The sequence below is a fragment of the Heterodontus francisci genome, chromosome 24 (genome assembly GCF_036365525.1).
Source record: "Heterodontus francisci isolate sHetFra1 chromosome 24, sHetFra1.hap1, whole genome shotgun sequence".
Taxonomy (NCBI): domain Eukaryota; kingdom Metazoa; phylum Chordata; class Chondrichthyes; order Heterodontiformes; family Heterodontidae; genus Heterodontus; species Heterodontus francisci.
Window position 1 is genome coordinate 38,302,903 of NC_090394.1, and position 15,288 is coordinate 38,318,190.

General features: G+C 44.6%; 1 protein-coding gene across 5 annotated transcripts in view; it reads left to right on the forward strand.

Annotated features, from left to right (window-relative positions):
• Positions 1-6,295: 6,295 nt before the first annotated feature.
• LOC137383313 (myosin phosphatase Rho-interacting protein-like) overlaps positions 6,296-15,288 on the forward strand; it is a 334,034-nt gene continuing 325,041 nt past the window's right edge. For 3 of the 5 annotated variants that reach the window (XM_068055968.1, XM_068055971.1, XM_068055970.1), the window contains exon 1: positions 6,297-6,925. In XM_068055968.1, the coding sequence (XP_067912069.1) occupies positions 6,803-6,925 (123 nt within the window). In that variant the 5' untranslated portion in view covers positions 6,297-6,802. Of the gene's footprint in view, positions 6,926-15,288 lie in introns of all 5 variants that reach the window. The other 2 variants (XM_068055969.1, XM_068055972.1) reach the window with 2 other exon arrangements.

Here is a 15,288-nt window from a genome sequence, read left to right on the forward strand (position 1 = left end):
GCCAGCATCCCTTGCACATCCCTTTAAAGAATAAAAAGGAGCTATCAGGTGATCTTTTGTCTTAAAGCTCTGTGCTATTAGAAGAGGCTAGTTATACAGTTTCCTCAGCGTTGTAGGGAGGCAAATGAGAAGACATTAAGGAAGTACTTAAGATACTATGTAGAACAGAAAAGTTTAATTTGTAACACTGCTTTAAGTTAAACCTCAATTGCATGACAAAGAGTAAAATATACAAATTGGTAAAAGGCAAGTTCAGGTTGATGTCAGGATGCATGTAAAAAGTGATCAATGCTTCGAATTTCTTGCTGGTTGGCATAGGAGGATGTAAAATCTGGAATCACACGAGAGACAGCGGATTGGAGCATTGTACATTTTTACAGAGGATGAGCAAGATGGGCTTATCTTTGCAAACCCCAAGACAGAAGTTCTCAGGTAAATTTCAATTGCTTAGAGATTATTCTGAAAATGAGTTGCAAAGTGTGGCAGTGTGACTGATTTTCATAAAATCCCTCAATATTACACTGAGGTGGTTTGCAGAATTTTGGCATGTTAAATTACACAAATTGAAATATAATATACAGAAACTCTTCCCATGTTTTTGTTGTTTTTATTGGCTATTGGCTGAATTTTACCAGCCCCTCAACGCCATGGGTCGTGGCGGGGAGGCCTGTAAAATGCTAGCGGGAGCAGCCCGCCACGACCCACAATGCCGAGATTGTGCCGCAGGATATTAGTGGTGGCAGCAAGGCCTAGGTGCGGCCTTCCTGCCGCCAAGCGGTGGGACCTTAATTAAAATATTTAAATGAGCATTAATAAAATTCAAATTAACTTAGCTGCCGACGGCGGCCATCCCACGCTGGTTTTACGACCAATTGGCCGCGACTAAGTTCCGACACGAGACACTAGGGGGAGGGATGAGGAATAAAATTATCAGGGCCGGTGGGGTGGGAACCATAGAGTCATAGAGTCGTACAGCACAGAAACAGGCCCTTCGGCCCACCGCGTCCATGCCGACCATAATGCCTATCTATAGTAATCCCACCTGCCTGCATTAATTCCATATCCCTCTCTGCCTTGCTCATTCAAGTACCTGTCCAGATGCCTCTTAAATGTTGCTACTGTTCCTGCCTCCACCACCTCCTCTGGCAGCTCATTCCAGATACCCACTATTCTTTGTGTGAAAAATTTACCCATTTGATGGCCTTTAAACCTCCTCCCTCTCACCTTAAATCTATGCCCTCTAGTCCAGGGAAAACACTTTTTATTGGTTGTGGGGATGGTGGGAAGGGGTTGAAGGGCAAATGTGAGAAGGTTGATGGGGGGGAGGTTCAGGTCAGGAATGAAGTAGCTTTTCTGAATATAGGGCAATGAAAAGACCATTGAGGGGGTTGAGAAAGGGCCTCCATCTTTCAGTTAGTTACAAAAAACAAATGAAATCTAATATCCCTTTAAAAACGTAAACTGTTGCTAAGGGCTTGAAGCCCTTTAAAAATGGCGCCGGTGCCTGTGTGGTGGCGCCAGATACTGTTGCCGGGGATGCGGCGGCCGCCCCCTCTACGTCATCGGGGGTGGCTGCTCAGCCCCCTCCATTTAAATCAGCTCCCGCGCCTAATATCGCAGGTGCTGTGTGGCGGCACTTCCGTGTCGGAAGGCTGCTGCTTTGCTCAGCCCAGTATTTTGAAGCAAGAGTTATTGATGGTGATAATAACATGACAATCCTCTGTCTGCTATTTTAATAGAAGTGTTAATCCAGTCAGAGTAAAAATGTGAAGGCCCCCAATTGAAATGTGAAAAACACTTCGTGTAATACTGCAATTTTAAAAAATGAAAAAGTAATTTCTGGATTTTCAATTTTAATTAGTTTGATCACAACAGTGTGGGTTTTCTTCAGTTTAGCAAAGGCTAGCCTTGAGTTTTATTATAATTTTAAGTGCTTATATAGTTTGATAAGATTAGAGTTTGGATCTTTCTTAATCTGTCAGAAGTAGTTTAAGAGTCTTCAATAGGATAGGGTTGGCTTGTTGAATTTGAGCTGTTTAAATTCACTGTATTGCAAAGGTGCGTTGTTGGAGGGGTTGTTTGGGCTCTCTGTTAAGAAAGACAATAGAGAGGTGGGCTGTTGTATTTTATGGATTTCTTCAGTCTCTTTAATTTGATCTTACTGTAAATTGTTTGGGGGTTGGAACTGCTCAGTCACCCTTTGCTGGACAGGAATAATATAACGTTGGGACTGTTTTTCATTTTTCACAGATTATCAATGGTTGGAATTTAGGACTGTTCAGTCTTGTGTTTCTGAATGGAAATAATTTGGAATTCGAGCTCTATTTTGGACTGGATACAAATAATTTGGAGTTTGGGACAATTCACTTTCTCTTGAGTAGAGATAGTTTTGGGATGTTCAGCTCTTCTAAGTGTGTTCTTCCATTGTATCGTATCGTATTTACAGCATAGCAAAAGGTCCATGCCTGGGTTTATGTACCAGACAAACCTCCTCCCACTCTTCATCTAACTCCATCTTCAGATCCCTCTATTCCTTCCTCCCTATGTGTTTCTGCAGCTTCCCCTTAAATGCATTTATGCTATTCGCCTCAACTTCGCCTCCACATTCTAGCCACTGTCTTCGTAAAGAAGTTTCTTCTGAATTCCCTATTGAATTTATTAGTGACCAGTTTATATTTATGGCCCCTAGTTCTGGTCTCCCCCCCCTCCCCCCGCCCCCAGCAAGTGGAAACATCCTCTCTACATCTACCCTATCAAACCCCTACTTAGTCTTAAAGAGCTCTTTCAGGTCACCTTTTCTGAAGTTTTCTGTTACCTCTAGACCCAGTATTCCAACACACTCCTGGTCAGCTTCCAACATTCTCCCCTCTGTAAACCTGAGGTCATCCAAAACTCGACTGCCCAAGTCCTTACTTGCCCCTAAGTTTCGTTCACCCCTGTGCTAGTTTCTCTACATTGGTTCCCAGTTAAGCAACTCCTTGTTTAAAATTGTCATCCTTGTTTTCAAATACCTCCATGGCCTCATACCTCTCTATTGCAGGAATCTCCTCCAGCCCCACAATTCTCTGAGGTATTTGCGCTCATCTGATTATGGCCTCTTGAGCATCCCTGATTTTAGTGACCCCCAACAGCGGTGGCTGTGCCTTCAGTTATCTAGGCCCTAAGCTCTGGAATTCCCTCCCTACATTTCTCTGCTTCTGTACTTTGCTTTCTTCCTTTAAGACACTTCTGCTCAGCCCACAAGCATGACCCTGAGCTTCTGGTCGCTTGCCATTTCAACCCCCCCGAGCTCTCATGCCAACATTTCTGTCTTTGGCCTGCTCCAGTGTTCCAGTTAACATCAATGTAAGCTTGAGGAGCAGCACCTGATCTTTCGATTAGGCACTCTACAGCCTTGTGGACTGAACATTGAGTTCAATAACTTCAGAGCATGACTGGCCTTTTTTTAAATTTTATTTTATTTTTTAACAGTGGCGCAGTGGTTAGCACCGCAGTCTCACAGCTCCAGCGACCCGGGTTCAATTCTGGGTACTGCCTGTGTGGAGTTTGCAAGTTCTCCCTGTGTCTGCGTGGGTTTTCTCCGGGTGCTCCGGTTTCCTCCCACAAGCCAAAAGACTTGCAGGTTGGTAGGTAAATTGGCCATTATAAATTGCCACTAGTATAGGTAGGTGGTAGGGAAATGTAGGGACAGGTGGGGATGTGGTAGGAATATGGGATTAGTGTAGGATTAGTATAAATGGGTGGTTGATGGTCGGCACAGACTCGGTGGGCCGAAGGGCCTGTTTCAGTGCTGTATCTCTAAACTAAACATAACCATGTGCCTGTTTTTCACATAGACAGAGCTGCTCATTATTCTGCTATTAACACTCTATCTGGACTAATGCTTTGTCTTTCACCACAAGCATTAACACACTCTTTGCCTTTGTCCCAGGATAGCTTTGTTATTTAATCTCTCCTGCCCTCTACCCTATCACACACCTTCCCTTTTGTTCTCTTTCCCACCAACTCCCTACCCCTAATTATTTTCTAACTGTTACCAGTTCTGATGAAAGGTCACAGACCTGAAACGTTAACTCTGCTTCTCTCTCTGCAGATTCTGCCTGACCTATTGGGTTTTTCCAGCACTTACTCTTTTAAACCTACCTCTTTGTCAAAGCTTTTGGTCATAAGAGCTAATATCTCCTTATCACAGAATTGTTACAGTGCAGAAGGAGGCCATTCGGCCCAGCATTTCTGCACAGGCTCTCCGAATGAACAATTCACCTAATGCCATTCTCCCGCCTTCTCCCTGTAACCTTGCACATTCCTCCTTTTCAGATAACAATCTAATTCCCTTCTGAATACCTCGATTGAACCTGTCTCCACCACACCCTCAGGTACTGCATTCCAGATCCGAACCACTTGCTGCGTGAAGAAGTTTTTCCTCATGCTGCTTTTGCCAATCACTTTACATCTGTACCCTCTTGTTCTCGATCCTTTCACGAGTGGGAACAGTTTTTCCCTATCTGTTCTGTCCAGACCCCTCATGATTTCGAATACCTCTATCAAATCTCCTCTCAGCCTTCTCTTCTCCATGGGAAATAGTCCCAACTTCTCCAATCTGTCTTCATATCTGAAGTTCCTCATCCCTGGAACCATTCTCGTGAATCTTTTATGCACTCTCTCTAATGCCTTCACATCTTTCCTAAAGTGTGGCACCCAGAACTGGACGCAATACTCCAGCTGAGGCCGAACTAATGTCTTATACTAGTTTAACATAACCTCTTTGCTCTTGTACTCTATGCCCCTATTAATAAAGCCCAGGATACTGTATGCTTTATTAACCGCACTCTCAACCTGTCCTGCCACCTTCAATGACTTATGCATGTATACCCCCAGGCCTGTCTGCTCTTGCACCCCCTTTAGAGTTGTACCCTTTATGTTATATTGTCTCTCCATGGGCTTCTTACCAAAATGAATGACTTCACATTTCTCCACATTGAGCTTCCTCTGCCATTTTTCCGGCCATTCCACCAACTTGCCTATGTCCTCTTGAAGTTCTACACTCTCTTCCCCACAGTTCACAATTTTCCCAAGTTTTGTATCATCCGCAAATTTTGATATTGTACCCTGTACATCAAGGTCATTAATATACATCAGGAAGTGCAAGGGCCCCAGCATTGACCCTTGGGGAACTCCACTACAAACCTTCCTCCAGCCTGAAGAACATCTATTAACCACTACTCTCTGTTTCCTGTCACTCAGCCAATTTCGTATCTATGTTGCTACTGTTTCTTTTATTCCATGAGCCACAGGTTTGCTCACAAGTCTATTGTGTGCCACTGTATCAAATGCCTTTTGGAAGTCTGTGTACACCACATCAACAGCATTGCCCTCATCAACCCTCTCTGTTACCTCTTCAAAAAACTGCAGCAAGTTAGTTAATATGATTTTCCCTTAACAAATCTGGGTACTGTCTGTGTGGAGTTTGCAAGTTCTCCCTGTGTTTGCATGGGTTTCCTCCGGGTGCTCCAGTTTCCTCCCACATGCCAAAGACTTGCAGGTTGATCGGTAAATTGGCCATTAGCAATTGCCCCTAGTGTAGGTAGGTGGTAGGGAAATATAGGGACAGGTGGGGATGCGGTAGGAATATGGGATTAGTGTAGCATTAGTATAAATAGGTGGTTGATGGGCGGCACAGACTCGATGGGCTGAAGGGCCTGTTTCAGTGCTGTATCTCTAAACTAAACTAAATCCGTGCTGGCTTTCCTTAATTGACCCGCATGTGTCGATGTAACTATTAATTTGGTCCCGAATTATTCTTTCTAGAAGTTTCCCCACCACCGAAGTTAAACTGACCTGTAGTTGCTGGGCTTATCTTTACCACCTTTTTTGAACAAGAGTGTGACATTTGCAATTTTCCAGTCTTCTGGCACCATGCCATATTTTGCTTTATAACGCTCCTGTAAAGCGTATTGGGACTTTTTATTACGTTTATGGCGCTATCCAAATATAAGTAGTAGTAGTTGTCATAATGTAACGTGTATGATTGTTCCTGTTGGGTTTCCCGGTATTCAATGGAAATATTTTGGGGTTTGGGCAGATGGGATGTTGAGATTTTTTTTCTAAAATGGAGCTGCCCAGTCACCCTGTTTGGGGGAAGGAGAGGTTAGTTATTGACTTTGTTCGTTGCCCTGTGAAGAACTGGATGCGAATGGTTTCGGTCGGTTCACATCACATTGTTTTGGGTTGGAGGTGACTGAGTATGGCAATTGCCGTTCACTCTCCCACAGTTGTATGGGAAAGGTGGCTCTGGATGACGTGTGCGTGAAAATGCGCAGGCGTTGCAGATTGCGGAGCTGGGTTCTGTTTTGTGAGTTTCGGCTCCGGCATCCACCGTGTTTAGAGCGCAGGACACCAAGCCGCAGTTGAGAGTGTTGGAATCATTGAGGTTACAATCCAGGCAGGAACAAGGAGGAGGGAGACGTGTGTATGAATGAGGCCAAGATCTCAACCAGAAAGCTAACTCGCGAACCCAGGCAGGAGCTTGTGATCCCGGTCAGCTTCAGGGTTATGTGGCCGGGAATCAGGCGTTGAATCCTTGTTGGCTCCAGGATTGTACTTCGGCTTTTTTTTTGGTGGTGGGGTGCGGAATGCAACCAGTGCAGTTTGTGGTTTGGGACCAGGATTCCGGAATTTAGAGGGAAATTATTGAACGGCTGAAAGGGGAGAAGGAGTCCCGGCCCCAGCAGCCTCTCAAGGTCGGTCCCAATATCCATGGGAGTTCTCAAACTCGGGGTTTGTTTTACTGTTCCTCGGGACCATGTCTGCCAAAGAAAATGCGGCTTGTAGGAAATTCCAGGCGAATATCTTCAATCAGAGCAAGTGTCAGAACTGCTTCAAATCCCGGGAATCGCATCTAACCTCTGATCAAGATTTGAACCAGGTGAGCGAAAAAAAGCATCGAAGTCTTTCCTGGTGTGTTTGGAAACGGATTGGTCGCGTTTGCTCTCATTTTGGCTCAATTTATGTTTTAATTATATGGGTTTAAACCATTTTAAATAAATGTAATAGCGTCCGAAAATGTGCAAAACCAATGTATGGAGGCAGGCTCTGAGTTTATTATAAGTCGAGCTGGATTTGGACGCGCTTATTTCTGTAACATTACTCACCGATTTCCTAATTGTCTTTTTGTAAGCCTGAGCGCTCTGTCTGGCCTTATTTGATCTAAGAGATAAATTGACTTTTATGTAAATAACTATTAGTCACAAACCAGCGGCGCCCACCGTGTTTACACTTTGCTAGGCTGCAGGGTGGATTGTGCACAATTCAATATTTGAATGTATTTACTTCCCTCGCAAGCACTTGGACAATTAACCCTTGAAATTTCGTGATGGCTCAGCACGTTTTACCCTAGAGGTTTGTAGATTGGAGAGAGGGTGCGTTGATATTCCAACTGTGATCTAAGTACAGGAGTTGGTGGGCAGTTATATAATCGCACCTTTCTCCCAATTAGTGTACAGTTGAGGCTGGGGGCTGTCCCTGGTGCGCTGATTTGCGTGACCAACGGGCCATTTAAGTTTCTTGCTTTCAAAATGCAGGAATAAAGCAGCGGTTTTGGGACCGTGTCGGACACAAGACTGGAGTTTTCTTCATCCTCAGCGAAAAGTTAAATGGATTGTCTCCAGAGACCACATAATTTGATGTCATCAGCCTCTATAATGCTGTGTTTACATAATCGTTTTATTTATTGTGGGAATTGCTTCGTGTAATCCCAGACCTCAAAGTGCGATGGGTAATCAGTATAATTAGGTACTGTACTTATTTTGAGTGATTTATATCATTGAAATAGCACAAGGTCAGGGTCGCATTTAACTGCTGTGCAGTGAGGTAAATAGATTCTGCCTAAGGCACTTATCCCAGTTTCTAGCAATAGATATAAAATCCTGTATATCATGCTAGCAGGTGAAGACACTTTATGCCAAGTTAGCTAGATAATTAATTATTTTTTAAAAAGGCAGGAAATCTTAGAAATATCGTTAAGTATCTGAAAGGAGAGGCAGGTTAAGATTCCCGGTCAGGTCTGATGAAACCGCTCTACCTGACATCTTAATCTGTTTTTAGGACATTCTGTTTTTATTTCAACTTTTGTAGCTTTTTATAAAAAGAAAGACTTGAACCAAATTGTTGTTTTGCTTTGAATGTCTAAGATAAAGGATGCAAGAGTAGAGGTTGTGCTATATCCCTACAATTCCAGGGATATCTTGGTAATCTATTTCGTTTTGAATTTCTATTGATATCCCAGTAATTCACTGCACTTCAAATTCTGGTAAGCTATCAGTGATTATCTCTCAAATTCAAGCTTTGGTTAAGGATGTTACCACGCATTGGCTCCATTGGAATCTCTGTCTGTCACTCAATGCCAGATCTAATTTGGGACAAAAACTCACGGCAGCAGATCATAATTTATTATAACATGATATACGTAATATAGTAAAAACCCTTATAGCTACACACATTTCCTATGTCAACTTATCCCATTATAAATTCCTGTCCACATTTGTAATGTAAACTGTAGTTACACCCTCTTTTTAGTGATAACAATGTAGCTCCTTAGTTTTGCATCTCCCAGCTCCTTGGCCTATGCTGTAATCAATTATGTAGCTTCCTAAATTGTTGTCAGCTTTGTAAAAGTTTCCTTTTTAGAAGTAAGAATATGTTGTATGACTTTAAAAAGGGGATTGAATGATACCTGTGTGTCCTGATCCCTCAAGTTCCAATTTCACCCGAAGATTTAGCTGATAGTGATTCATTTAAACGGTTCATGACACCATCATGTGTCCCTCAGTGACATTGTAGTTTAGCAATTGCTTGCATCTACCCTTTTTTCTATTTTCTCCTTTCCACTCCTGAAAGTGCTGAATCATAGTGAGCTACATTTCTACAGGTTCCAGTAACCCCCTCAAGCAGTTGCCCTTAATGGGTGGGCCTAGACATTAGATGGAATTTGAGGCCAGCACCACTGATGGAGTTTGCATGTAGCAGGCAACTGATCAGACAATTATGGTTGCCTTGTCTGCAATTTTTTAACATCAGTTGATTTTAATAGGAGGAAACTCGCAAGCGTTGCACCAATAATTTTCCAATAAAGCTGCCTACTGTCTGTTAGGCCCTGCTGGGGCACTAGACCTTAAAACTTTCTGCCCAGTGAATGTTGACAGATTTTGTGATCAAAGTGGGACCACCACATCCAGTTCTCTCAGGGCAGTATTTTCTAAGAGATCATGTCTTGAATGCAGCAGAAAATAAGAGTCCCTTGCTTGTGATTTTCCTTGCTTAGAGTAGTCAGCCATGGCTCATTTGGTAGTATTCTCGTCTCTGAGTCAGAAGGTTGTGAGTTCAAGTCCCACTGCAGGACATGAGCACAAAAATAAAAGCTGACACTCCAGTGTGGTACTGAGGGGTTGCTGCATTGTCGGAGGTGCTGTCTTTTGGATGAGACATTAAAACTGAAGCCCCCTCTACCCTCTCAGATGAACGTAAAAGATTCCATGGCACTATTTCGAAGAAGAACCCATCTAGTTCACTAATGTCCTTTAGGGAAGGAAATCTGCTGTCCTAACCTGGTCTGGCCTACGTGTGACTCCAGACCCACAGCAATGTGGTTGACTCTGAAATGGCCGAGCAAGCCACTCAGTTGTATCTAACCGCTACGAAGTCAATAAAAAGGAATAAAACCGGACGGGCCACCCGGCATCAACCTAGGCACTGGAAACAACAATGGCAAACCCAGCCCTGTCGACCCTGCAAAGTCCTCCTTACTAACATCTGGGGGCTTGTGCCAAAGTTGGGAGAGCTGTCCCACAGACTAGTCAAGCAACAGCCTGACATAGTCATACTTACAGGCAATGTCTCAGACACTTCCATCGCTATCCCCGAGTATGTCCTGACCCGCGGGCAGGACAGACCCAGCAGAGGTGACAGCACAGTGGTATACAGTTGGGAGGGAGTTGCCCTGGGAGTCCTCAACATTGCCTCCGGAGTCCATGAAGTCTCATGGCATCAGGTCAAACATGGGCAAGGAAACCTCCTGCTAATTACCGCCGTCCCTCAGCTGATGAGTCAATACTCGTCCATGTTGAACAGCACTTGGAGGAAGCACTGAGGGTGGCAAGGGCGCATAATGTACTCTGGGTGGCGGACTTCAATGTCCTTCACCAAGAGTGGCTTGGTAGCACCACTACCGACCAAGCTGGCCGAGTCCTAAAGCACATAGTTGCTAGTCTGGGTCTGCGGCAGGAGGTGAGAGAACCAACAAGAGGGAAAAACATACTTGTCCTCGTCCTCACCACCAATCTGCCTGCCGCAGATGATTCTGTCCATGATAGTACTGGTGGGAGTGACCACCGCACAGTCCTTGTGGAGACGAAATCCCGCCTTCACATTGAGGGTACCGTCCATCGTGTTGTGTGACACGATCACCGTGCTAAATGGGATAGATTTTGAATAGATCTAGCAATGCCAAACTGGGCATCCATGAGGTGCTGTGGGCCATCAGCAGCAGCAGAATTGTACTCAAACACCTCATGGCCTGGCATATCCCCTAATCTACCATTACCATCAAGCCAGGAGACCAGCCCTGGTTCAATGAAGAGTGCAGGAGGGCATGCCAGGAGCAGGGCCAGGCATACCTCAAAATGAGATGTCAACCTGGTGAAGCTACAACAGAGGAATACTTGCGTGCCAAACTGCTTAAGCAGCATGCGATAGACAGAGCTAAGCGATCCCATAACCAACGGATCAGATGTAAGCTCTGCAGTCCTGCCACATCCAGGCGTGAATGGTGGTGGACAATTAAACAACTAACTAGAGGAGGTGGCTCCACAAATATCCCCATCCTGAATGATGGGGGAGCCCAGCACATCAGTGCGAAAGATAAGGCAGAAGCATTTGCAACAATCTTCAGCCAGAAGTGCCCCGTTGATGATCCATCTCGGCTTCCTCCTGAAGTCCCCAGCATCACAGATGCCAGACTTCAGCCAATCCGATTCACTCCGCGTGATATCAAGAAACAACTGAAAGCACTGGATACTGCAAAGGCTATGGGCCCTGACAATGTTCCGGCAATAATTCTGAAGACCTGTGCTCCAGAACTTGCCGCGCCCCTAGCCAAGCTGTTCCAATACAGCTACAACACTGGCATCTACCTGGCAATGTGGAAAATTGCCCAGCTATGTCTTGTTCACAAAAAGCAGGACAAGTTCAACCCGGCCTATTACCGCCCCATCAGTCTACTCTCAATCATCAGTAAAGTGATGGAAGGTGTCATCAACAGTGCCATCAAGCAGCACTTGCTTAGCAATAACCTGCTCAGTTTGGGTTCCGCCAGGTTCACTCAGCTCCTGATCTCATTCCAGCCTTGGTTCAAACACGGACAAAAGAGTTGAACTCGAGAGGTGAGGTGAGAGTGACTGCCCTTGACATCAAGGCAGCATTTGACCGAGTATGGCATCAAGGAGCCCTCGAAAAACTGGAGTCAATGGGAATCAAGGGGAAAACTCTCTGCTGGTTGGAGTCATACCTAACACAAAGGAAGATGATTGTAGTTGTTGGAGGTCAATCATCTTAGCACCAGGACATCACTGCAGGAGTTCCTCAGGGTAGTGTTTTGGGCCCAACCATCTTCAGCTGCTTCATCAATGACCTTCCTTCATTCATAAGGTCAGAAGTGGGGATGTTGGCTGCTGATTGCGCAATGTTCAGCACCATTCACGACTCCTCAGATACTGAAGCAGTCCATGTAGGAATGCAGCAAGACCTGGACAATATCCAGGCTTGGGCTGATAAGTGGCAAGTAACATTCGCGCCACACAAGTGCCAGGCATTGACCATCTCCAACAAGAGAGAATCTAACCATCTCTCCTTGACATTCAAAGGCATTACCATCGCTAAATCCCCCACTATCAACATCCTAGGGGTTACCATTGACCAGAAACTGAACTGGAGTAACCATATAAATACCGTGGCTACAAGAGCAGGTCAGAGACTAGGAATCCTGCGGTGAGTAACTCATCATCTCACTCCCCAGTGCCTGTCCACCATCTACAAGGCACAAGTCAGAAGTGTGATGGAATACTCTCCACTTGCCTGGATGGGTGCAGCCCCAATAACACTCAAGAAGCTCGACACCATCCAGGACAAAGCAGCCTGCTTGATTGGCACCCCATCCACAAACATTCATTCCCTCCACCACTGACACACAGTGGCAGCAGTGTGTACCATCTACAAGATGCACTGCAGCAACGTACCCAGGCTCTTTAGACAGCACCTTCCAAATCTGCGACCTCTACCGACTAGAAGGACAAGGGCAGCAAATGCATGGGAACACCACCGCCTGCAAGTTCCCCTCCAAGTCACACACCATCCTGGAACTATAATCACTGTTCTTTCACTGTTGCTGGGTCAAAATCCTGGAACTCCCTTCCTAACAGCACTGTGGGTGTACCTACCTCACATGGACTGTAGTGGTTCAAGAAGGCAGCTCACCACCACCTTCTCAAGGGCAATTAGGGATGGGCAATAAATGCTGGCCTAGCCAGCAATGCCCACATCCCATGAATGAATGAATGAAAAAAAAGAGCAGGGGAGTTGGCCCTAGTGTCCTGGCCAATATTTATCCCTCAATAAGCATCACAAACACAGATTATCTGGTCGTTATCACATTGTTCTTTCTGGCAGCTTGCTGTGCACAAATTAGCTGCTACATGGTACTTCATTGACTGTATGGTGACAAATCCAGTAGTCATATATAAATGCAAGTCTGTCTTTCTGTTGACATCAATGTAGGCAGTATCTCTGGCAGTGCATTTGCTGATAATCCACTTGCTACATTTGAGGCTGACTGCTGACGTTTGATTTTTTTTACAAAATGTGGTCCATCATGTTCTCATCTGATAGACACATGTATTCATTTCAGCAGGGGTTATTCGTTTTGAAACCAAAAGCCATTGTAGCATCCTTACTGCTACCCAATCTGAGTTCAACTGTTTCAGAACTGATCAGACTTGAGATTTGAATAATTCAGTTTTTAAAAACTATATAAACATTTTGTGAATTTACTACTCATTGAAGTGAGGGATGTTAGCACTGGGAAATGGGAGCACATTACCATTTTGGTCATCTAATCTTAGCATCAAATATTCCAAGATAAGTTAACACAGTTAGTTGCAGAGTAAATCTCAATCTGTTATGTCCTCATGCCATGTCTCAACCTTAAGATCAGAAGAAGACTCTGTATTACACATCACACGAGGCATCCTGCGGCCTCGATGTACAAAATTGCTAACGACTACTAAGTTATCACTTTAGTGATGTAAGCTTGTAGTCATTAGGAACTGGGTTGTGACTGTCCAGACTCTTCACGTAGACTTTGCACCAAACTGACAGAGCAGACTTTGATCCCCTTCAACCTTTACTGCTTTCCATCCTTGTCGTTCCCCATGGTATGGCTGCCATCTACGGACAAGAGCTGGAAAGTTGGATTAGGCTGGATAGCTCTTTTATGGCCAGCATGGACACAATGGGCTGAACGACCTCCTGTGCCATTCATTTTCTGTGTTTCTCTGCTTCTAAGTGGTTTAGCCATGCATCGCCAGATCTTGCTGGACCACATCAATCACAGTGGGCCTCAGTGTCCTCTACCGAAATTGCCCACTGCTGCAGGAGCATCTGGGAATGCAAATATAACCTCAGCTCAGCTTTCACATGTTTGCAAATGACACCCAGCTCAACTGTCCACCACCCCTCTACTGCCTCGGTGTTGTCAGACTGCTTGTCCAACATCCAATCTTGGATGAGCTGCAATTTCCTGCAGATAACCTTTGGGAAGACAAAAGCCATCGCTTTTGGTCCCGCTACAAACTCTCTACCTTGCCAGTAATTTAAATTCCATTCACTGGCTATTATCTCAGATTGAACTAGGCTCTTTTCAGCTTTGGTGCCTGATTCAACCCTGAGTTGATCGTCAACCCCCGGTCCTTTCCATCATAAAGATTGCCTACTTCCACCTCTAACATCACTTGCCTCTGCCCGTAGCCCAGTCAAGCCCATCTTTTCATCCATGCCTTTGACATCTTCAGACCCAATGTTCTCTTGGCCGATCATCCATCTTCCGTCCCTCTGTAAACTGATTCATCCAAACTTCTGTTGCTTCTAACCTATTCTGGACTACATCCTGCTTATTGGTCACCCTATTGCATTGGCTTTCAGTCTGCAAACATCTCGCATTTAAAATTCTCATCCTCCTGTTTAAATTCCTCCATAGCCTTGCCCCGCCCTGTAATCTACAACCACCAACACCATTGGCAGCAGTAACTTCATTTGCCTAGGCTTCAGGCTGTAGAATTGCCTCCATAAAGCTCTTTGTCTTACTACCTCTCTCTTCCAATTTAAGACCCTTCTTAAAACTCATCTCTGACCATGGTTTTGGTCATCCCTGCTAATATCTCTTTCTTGGACTCAGAACAATATGCTGAATGATACGGAGCAGGTGGTGTGAGGCAGTGTGAATGATGACATAGACTAGGAGGATGGGGCAATGTGCTGAACTATACATATGTAAGAGGTGATATGGTGTACTAAAATATAATACAGAGCAGGCAAGGGACGTTATGTTAAAATCTATTATGGAGAAGTGCAGTGGTAGAGCTGTTGTGAATGATAATATGAAGGAAAGGATGCAACTGCACTGAATGATATGAACTGGGTATAGGAGTGTGCTGAGCAATACTATGGAGTGGAGGTGTAGCAGTTTACTCAATGATATTGAATATTGGTGGGGCAGTGTGCTGAATGACCATGAAGCATAGGGTGGGGCAAAGCTGAATGATGGTGTAGAGCAGGGATGGCAAAATATGCTGAATTTTAGTAGGTGGCTGCGTACGTTCAATTTCCCACACAGTTCTCTGGTTCAGCTGCATTGTAATGTACGGCACATGCAGTAGTTGAGTGTTTCCTTACGGGAGTGTAGAGAGTTGCCTTGAGCTGTTCTTGCATATAGAATTGAATTGGCAGAGACATAGGAAAGTATAAGATTAGCAAAGAGTCTGCAGTCTATTTTGTTGGTCCAAAAATAAATACTTCTCAGTTGCCATTTGCTCAGATTTGTATCCAAATCTATCTTAAATTTTTCCGTGCTATCTGCCTCCATTAATCCCAGGCAGTCCATGCCTCATGACCATCACCCTGGTGTGAGCAGCTAATTTATACTATGTGGTTCTTCCCTCTTTTAAATTTGATCCTGTATTCTGG